Below are 8099 nucleotides of genomic sequence, written 5' to 3' on the forward strand. Positions count from 1 at the left end.
TGTGAGCAACGCCTGAGGGATCTGGGTTTGTTTAGCCTGGAGAAGACTGAAGGAAAACCTTCTTGCTCTCTACGACTACCTGAAAAGAGGTTGTAGTGAGGCCGGAGTTGGTCTGTTCTTCCTAGTGGTGAGTGACAGGACAAGGGGAAATGGTCTTAAGTTGTGCCAGGGGAGGTTCAGGTTGGACATTAGGAAGAATTTCTTTACTGAAAGGGTTGTCAGCCATTGGAACAGGCTGCCCAGGGAGGTGGTTGAGTCACCATCCCTGGAGGTGTTTAAGAGACGGGTAGATGTTCTACTGAGGGACATGGTTTAGTGGTGTTGACAGCATCAGGACAAAGGCTAGACTTGATGATCTTGAAGGTCTCTTCCAACAGAAACTGTTCTATGATTCTATGAATACCTGAATGGAATACCTGGTATCATATTAATTTTTTCTTCCTAGTGGGAACAGTTTCCAGAGCTCTGAATATTTTTCAGGTACTTGGCTCAAATGGGCAATCATACTCACACGAGCTGCTCACCTGAGAAATTTTTGTTCCCAGCATCCCACCATTGTATGAGAAGTTAAAATCCTTCTGCTCTGCTGATGTACAAAGGAAAGCTGCCTTTCATTCTGTCAGAACGATCCACTTAGAAAGCAAACACCAAACCTGAAACTACCAAACCAAAACTGACAGTTATCAGTGCTAAGGAGGAGGCATTTCCGTCTTAACAGTTAAGAGATGTGATAAGCACACCCTTCCCCCTCCCACTGTGCATTTGCTGAACTGAAGCCACTGGCTACCGGAGCTGGTCTGTTAGCAACAGATCTGGTTTGTTATTTTCCACCGTTTGTCCACCCTTTCCCACAAATCCCATTTACAGCTGAAACTTGAGATCAAGCGAATTGACATCTTCTTTGGCAGTAACCTCCAGCAGGAAAACGGGTCCTGGTAAAGTAGTTCTGCTGCTCCTGCAGCAGTACGGACAGGACTGCAGTATATGGTAGCAGTGTCCTTTCACTAGTCCTTTTCACTAGGTTCTTCTTGTTGGAGGTGACAATTTTATAAGAAATAAAACACAATGTGCATTAGTTAACAGAAGATTAGTTTTGACTGAGAAGTACATTGCTGAAAAAGGATTGTCCACATAGTTCAGGAGAGATGCTCTATTTTCCATGCATGTGGATTTAACAAAATGAGTACTGCAAAATAAAAAGTTTGAAACATTTGTAAAAGAAAACAAAAAAAATTTGCTAATCAGATGAATTCAGAAATGCTTGTGCAGTTTTAGAATGCATCATGTATCAATTCAACATGAAAATGTATTGATTCAGTCTAGACAGTTAGCTGCAATTCCGATTTGTTTTCAGAATTGAAATCCATGCACTCCAAGGTAAAACTGAATCCTACAGTAATACAGCTCAGTGTCATTCTTGCAATTAATACAGCCACATTCTCCTCTGACAGCTTTAACCATCTGAAGTGAGCGCACACCTACTCAGTTGATTTTTTTAACTCTGACTTTTTCTGAACAGGATTGGTTTTTGGGGAAGTCATTGGTGTAGCAGCAGTTACAAACATTTAAAACAGTGATTCACATCCACCTCCTCCCCAAATTGCTATGAAAGCAGTTTTGTTTCTAATATATTAAAGACAGTATATTCAGTTTAAGGTGGTGTTGTAAAATAGCAGCAATGGACACAGGTGCTAATGCTCTAAATTTTGCAGCTTAAGAAACACAACACTGGGAAGAATCATCTTCCAAAAGCTGTGACACCTCTCAGCTGCTGATTTCTTCAATTAAACATGCTCCTTCTATCAAGAACAAGCTTTCTTGTTCTTTACACACCACAACAGAAACCTGCAGGACCTCTCAGCCAAGAACCTTTAACCAATTTCAAACCAAAATAAAACCCCAACTCTCAAATCCAAGCTGCACCCTTGAATTTCAACTTACCAAGTAAATATGAAAAAGCTGGTTTGTACTTTAAGGTAGAGACATGCTCCATCAGCTCTAAAAAACTGAATCACTCAAAAAAATAGCTGAAGAGCTAAGGATTTGAAAGTTGCCTATGTCCTCATTACTCATTTAAAGAGCAGCATTCCATCTAAAGGAAAGGGATAATTTTTGTCAGATTCTTATAAAAAAAAGGCTTTATTTTGAACAAGTTTTCTCCATTTGGTTTTACAGTCTTAACATACATCATATTCATGGACAAGCAGCATTTTCACAGAATAAGAGCCAAATACAAAGAAGAGGAAGCCACTTGGGATTAACAGTTTCAACCTAATTGACTCAGACTTCAGAAAATACTGTATGCTGTCACTTATTTGAGGTAAAGCAATTCCATAAATTAGGATCCAACTTTTTAACAAAGGAGTCAACAATGAAATATTTGTGGAGAAAGTAGGTACCTTGGGGAGGAAGGGGAAAAAAAAAAAATCAACTCTGAGACACTGAGCAACAATAGAAGGGGGGCAGGATTTCTGCTTGGTTTGTATCAGTAAACCAGTAGTTTGGATGATCACGTATAAGTGTTTAGCCAAATTTGTGCAGTTTAAATTTCAAGTTTGATGAATGTTACCGGTAGTATAGTGTTAAAGGTGAACCTAACTGAAGATATGCCATGAGCTAAGTTCATATGCGGAGTGCTCTCACTGGGTACTCATTACATGATCAGGTAATGATCAGTACACAAGTTTTTTCCTTCAAGTATCCAGTAAAATCCATTGTTTTCAGTGGCTATGTAATGCTTCCACATCCTTTCTACTTATATTTCCCTTTTAAAAAATAAAAATTAAAAAAAAATTGAGATTTATGATTTAGCATGTTATCTGGCTTCAAATTAAAAACGCACTAGTAAATTCTTTCCCCCCGGTGGAAATTTATACTTTATTATGTAGCTTCTAGGACCACTGATCAAAATTTACGCTTTCAATAAAAGCAGACATGAAGTTAAACTGCAAGTCAGCCATTGTACAAACTGTCTCTTAAGATGTTTCAGCAATATTTCAATTAGAGCTTTTAACTCCTTAAGAGGTACACTACCCACCATACATAGCTATTGTGCAATTCAAGACTCAAGACAGAAAGAAGTCTTGTCAGTGAGGAAACTGCCACCTACCCATTATCGCACTTCAGACTACGAAAAAGTGAGCAAAAGCAGAAAAAATAAAATTTTCCACTATCATCCAATTAGTTTGCTATGACCCCAGACGCTAACAAAATGCTTTTCATTAAATGACAGCTAAGAGAACATAGAGTGAAAAAAGAAAAATCAGTCTTGTATTTAGGACCTTGCATTTCCTTCAATGGATCCTATGTATCATGTTGCATGGAGCATGAGTGGTTTGGGTTGTTTTTTTAAAAAAAAAAAAAAAAAAAATCTCACCTGCGTATTATGAACAATTGCAATTAAAATATTTTTTCCACACTGCACTAGGCAACTTTATTTCCAGCCAAAGACAGGGAATTTAGTCAAGAAACATAAAAAATAAATTGAACTATGAACTCTGGCACAGCCAGGAGAAGCAACTCAACTACTCCAGGGTGCTTAGAAAATAGGCTTTAGATTTTACATCAAGAAATTGGGTTTATTGTAAATGCCACAGTCACATTGATAGACAGAGCACAGACTTCTGCTAACAAACAAACATACATTTTGTAACTAAGCGTTTCTACTTGGTAAATAAATGCATTTCGCACAGCCTTCCTTTTAAATGTGCCTAAACTAACCTAAATAAGCAGACAGCATAGCAGAAAAGGGAAACTTTTGTGAGTAACTGTTTCTTAAGCAGTATATTATTTTTACTATGTATATAATATTTTATATTATATACACACACATTTTCATCAACAGTTCAAATTATACCCAAATGAAAGAAAAAAAAAAAACCAAAACCAACCCCCAAACTGGCGCTCCTCCAATACATTTACCACCTTTTCCTCAGGCATAGTTAATCCAGGTATTTGTCAAGATAGAGGAATGACAGCTAAAAAGACTCCCCCCACAAGAAACAAGTTACACAAAGAATACTGTATCACTACAAATTTTTTATTCAGAAGCCCATCTTTAAAAAAAATCTCATTATGAACTTGTTTGGTCAAACTACAACACTTTCTAGCAGACATACAGTAAAAATGGCATGGCTCAGAATCGACCAGATCTCTCACGATCTCTTGACCGCCTCCTATCACGTTCACGTCCTCCTCCTCCACCACCACCACCTCCACGACCACGATCTCTGGATCTAGACCGACGTTCACGGGACCTTGACCTGGATCTATGCCTTCAAAAGAAAGTTTGAACATTTTACTGTTTGATCAAGTCCCGCAATTTACTTGCAGTACCACACAGTGGAACACTGAAGGATGTAAGTAATGAGGAAGAAGACAGACAATGCAACATTAGAAGGACTGGTAAATGGGCACTTGGGCTGCAAAAAAGTGTTATTTAAAAACTGAACAAACTTCATACCAAGGAGTCAACACACAATGTTAAAAGACTCAACTGTTTGCTGCCAGTCATCTGTTACAGTGGACATGCAAAATTTAGGGAAAGGCATGCAGAGCAACCAAATGCACTGTTACGCAGCTGTTAATTAAAGAAGCAAGACAAGGGGACACCTGCTTTTGCAGTTAAAAGAGTTCATAACAACACACAACAAAAGCCTACAGCTGTTTCTATGACCATTCCTATTAAACCAACTACGTTAATTAACAATTACAACTCAGTTCTCTTTCTTTAGTCAACTTTATAAAGTATCTGAAACAGGTTAGTTTTAAACAGGTGTGGAAATCACAGACCCAAAGCACTCAGGGAAACAAATGCTACACGTTTTAAGTTTACAGAATATTGCTCTATGGCAAGATGTTTTAGGGTGGGGAGCATGTGTGGGGACACATTTTACTCTGACAGAGGCACACAGATAACTCTTGCCTACCACTGAGCTGTCCAGAACTACTAAATTAACTTATTATTCAAAAGTTCTGGTTTACCTTTTTTTTCCAGTTGAAAAACTTTCGATGTATTTCATTCCGTGCAGAATTACTTTCGGGTCAGTCTACTTTATAAAATCCACCTGTGAGGCTCCACTGATACAAGAACTGATTTTTTTTTTTTTCTGTCAAGACTTACTGCTAACCTATGACAGCTTTAGCTGCACAAAGAATTTGAATAGGGCAAATAAAGACAAAACTGGATGGAAGATTCAGTTATTTTGCTTTACCACATACTGAAATTGGGCTACAGGTAAACCAACCATATTCCAAAACCAAATACACAAGCCTGATCTTTCTTGAAATAAAAGGCAATACCTTTCAATTACCATTACTAAGTCCAAGAGATTCAGATTGACATTCATCAAAGTAACCAAAAGGCTAATACGAGAGCATCTTTTCCGTAATTCAAACCTCTTAAAGGCTTACATTTAAATTAATTGGGACATTTTAAAGAAAGCATTTAGGCACAAATACTTGTGCCTAAGCAACACAATCTACAGTTTTGAGAGCTTAAATTCATACTCTGAAACTCTAAGACGCTGCCAATTAGACACATTTATATCAAAAACAGGTTCAAAATCTCAGGCTCCCTGACTCAAAGAAGCCTACAAAATTGTGCTCTCTACAAAAGGAAGTTCAACGTTTTTATACGTCTATCCTAAATAGCAAGGTCCTAAAAGCAAGCAGATTGAATCTGGCTCAGAGTGAACCACTCATAAGACAGGTACCGTAGTAACAGCAGTGGCATAAGCCTTTCTATAAGGTACCTCAATAACTAATTTAATATAAATATACAATACCATACATTTATTGTGGTCTTTTCTTGAGATTAAGCAAGGCAACTATTCCTTTGCCCTACTACAAAGTTCTATCATGGAGGGTCACACTGTGAGGCTAGCATAAATAAAAAATGAGCTCCATGTAGTGACTGCCTGTTACTAATACAAAAGAATAGCTACAGGCTACACAAGTTACTCATTAACCGTGAAAGACAGATAAGGCTGGGTCCTAACTATAATCTATAGATTATTACTACCCTGGTTGTGCATAAGGCTGAAAGCAGCCAATCCGATGCTGCCAAAAAGCCCAATAGCCAAGTAGCCTGCTTCTAACAGAGGCCACGAGCAAGTCCATTTAGAAGAGAATAATATAGAGAGAAGGCAAAACTTCTTCCAAATAATGCCTGCTTGTAAGTTCCAATCTGGAGATCTGAACCACAGGCAGGTCTTACCTATGTACTTCATAACTCAGTGAATGTTCTTCTCCCTGAACCCTATCACATCGACCTTCAGCACCCACAGCACCACAGGGCAAGAAGCACAACTTTGGTTTTCTTTCTTTTTTTTTTTCCTAAAGACCTATTTATTTTGTTCGCTCTAAATTGGCAACTTGCTAGCTTTACTTGGTGCCCTTTCATTTGCATCTGTCACAACTGTATTAGAAAACACAAGAGAGGACTTAAGTTTAAAGATCTGCCTTCAAAATTTTCAGAAAATGATCCTTAATTTACCTGTTTTAATGACGTGTAAAAGCAAACTTACTTTTTGCGACGACGCCCGTACAATTCACGTCTTAACTCTCGAGAAATGGGCTTCAAATGCATAAAGTTGCAGAAACCTCCTCGTGTACACTCTCTGAAACAGAATTCAAGAGATGCTGTTAAAATTCCCAGCTTTATACCACATCTGTTTGCCCTAAGCCCTGGCAGACCCTCTCAAACATTAGTCACCTCTGACATTAAAATCAGTAAATTGCACGTATCCATCTACTGATGCTGACTCCCTCCTTGATCCTAAAAAGACAGCAGAAATCAAGAGACTGACTGCAGGTCCTCCACATAATCCAAACTCACCTTCTTCCCCCACAAAGCTACTCACAAAAGCTACGCTCAAGCAACCACCACATCTGCACAAGTACTTCAAAGACTGTGCCCTGGACAGGTGGAGAAAAAGTCATTTTTTACCCCATTTCATATTGACGGCAACAGGCCTCTCTGAAGTCAGTCACAGGTGACAGCTCAGCATGAATGGGCTGCCCATTAAACCAGCGATTGTTCAGGTCAATCACAGCCTTTTCTGCATCTTCTTCACGGCGGAACTGAAAGCAAAATTAACATTTTCTCATGTTAGAGAGATGTAACAGAAGTAGACCAAAGACTCCTAGCAAATCAGCTGCGTGAAACCTGAGGCTTAGGACTAGTAACCAGCTAGAAGCTACTTCAGAGTTCTTCAGACAGTCCATCAAATCAAGGGTAAGAATTAATCAGGACTTGGAGCTAATCAAAACATCAATATTTTCTCTTAATTATTCTCTTAATTTTCTCTTCTCATATTTTCTCATCTTTCACATTTTGTAGCTTGTATTAAAGATACGATAGAATATACTGTGTTTTCTTAGCATAACTTTAAACAAAGCATGCTTAACTACTTTCTAGAACACTACGCTCTAAATGGATTTTTTCAAATATTTAAGAGAAATCTGTAAGAATTGAGAATTGTACTGCATGAAATGAGAACTGAAGCTCTCATTCATTTAAATGAGAAGTTACAAAAAAGATCCCATTTTGCAATGAATGTAAAGCTTAAATTTAAAATTCTTTTTAACAGCTAACTTGAAAATTTTTAGAAACAACTTTTACTTCTGATTATGACCTACACAGCTGAAAATTTTAAGCATGAGAATACTTTCCAGTTATGTGAATGCACAGCAAGTTTTCACACTTCCTCAACACTATGTGAACACAAAAAAATTTTGCAGGTGACAGCTTTTTAGTCTTTATTCAAGAGATACCACTGACTAAGCCTAAACCTAAGTTTAAGCCTAGAGCTAAACCTAAGTGCTCTAGTTTGCATCTTAAACCACTGAGCTACTGCCATATGTAGTAGCTTTGTTACAAAATGTTTTGTTTAACTGGGAAGTCAGAAAATAAATGCGCCTGTTTAAAATAAACACACCTGTTGCGAATAAACCTCTGCTCATAATGAAGTGCTTAAAAGGCAGTGTGATGGGAAGACAGACCCCAAATTAATCCTGGCAAACTAAACAGTCCAGCAGTGGCGACTGTGTTTATAACAATGTAAAGGAAAAAAAAAAAAAAAAAAAAAAGGTAAATC

At 37.9% G+C, this 8099-nt stretch overlaps 1 protein-coding gene across 3 annotated transcripts in view; it reads right to left on the reverse strand.

Annotated features, from left to right (window-relative positions):
- Positions 1–3551: 3551 nt before the first annotated feature.
- The window catches only part of LOC104272910 (splicing factor U2AF 35 kDa subunit), a 12756-nt gene continuing 8208 nt past the window's right edge, over positions 3552–8099 (reverse strand). For all 3 annotated transcript variants that reach the window (XM_009868028.1, XM_009868027.1, XM_009868025.1), the window contains 3 exons: positions 6950–7083; positions 6528–6620; positions 3552–4274 (listed from right to left, as the gene is read on the reverse strand). In XM_009868028.1, the coding sequence (XP_009866330.1) occupies positions 4136–4274; positions 6528–6620; positions 6950–7083 (366 nt within the window). In that variant the 3' untranslated portion in view covers positions 3552–4135. The remainder of the gene's footprint in view (positions 4275–6527; positions 6621–6949; positions 7084–8099) is intronic.

This window comes from Apaloderma vittatum, unplaced genomic scaffold (assembly GCF_000703405.1).
Source record: "Apaloderma vittatum isolate BGI_N311 unplaced genomic scaffold, ASM70340v1 scaffold26544, whole genome shotgun sequence".
NCBI classification, from domain to species: domain Eukaryota; kingdom Metazoa; phylum Chordata; class Aves; order Trogoniformes; family Trogonidae; genus Apaloderma; species Apaloderma vittatum.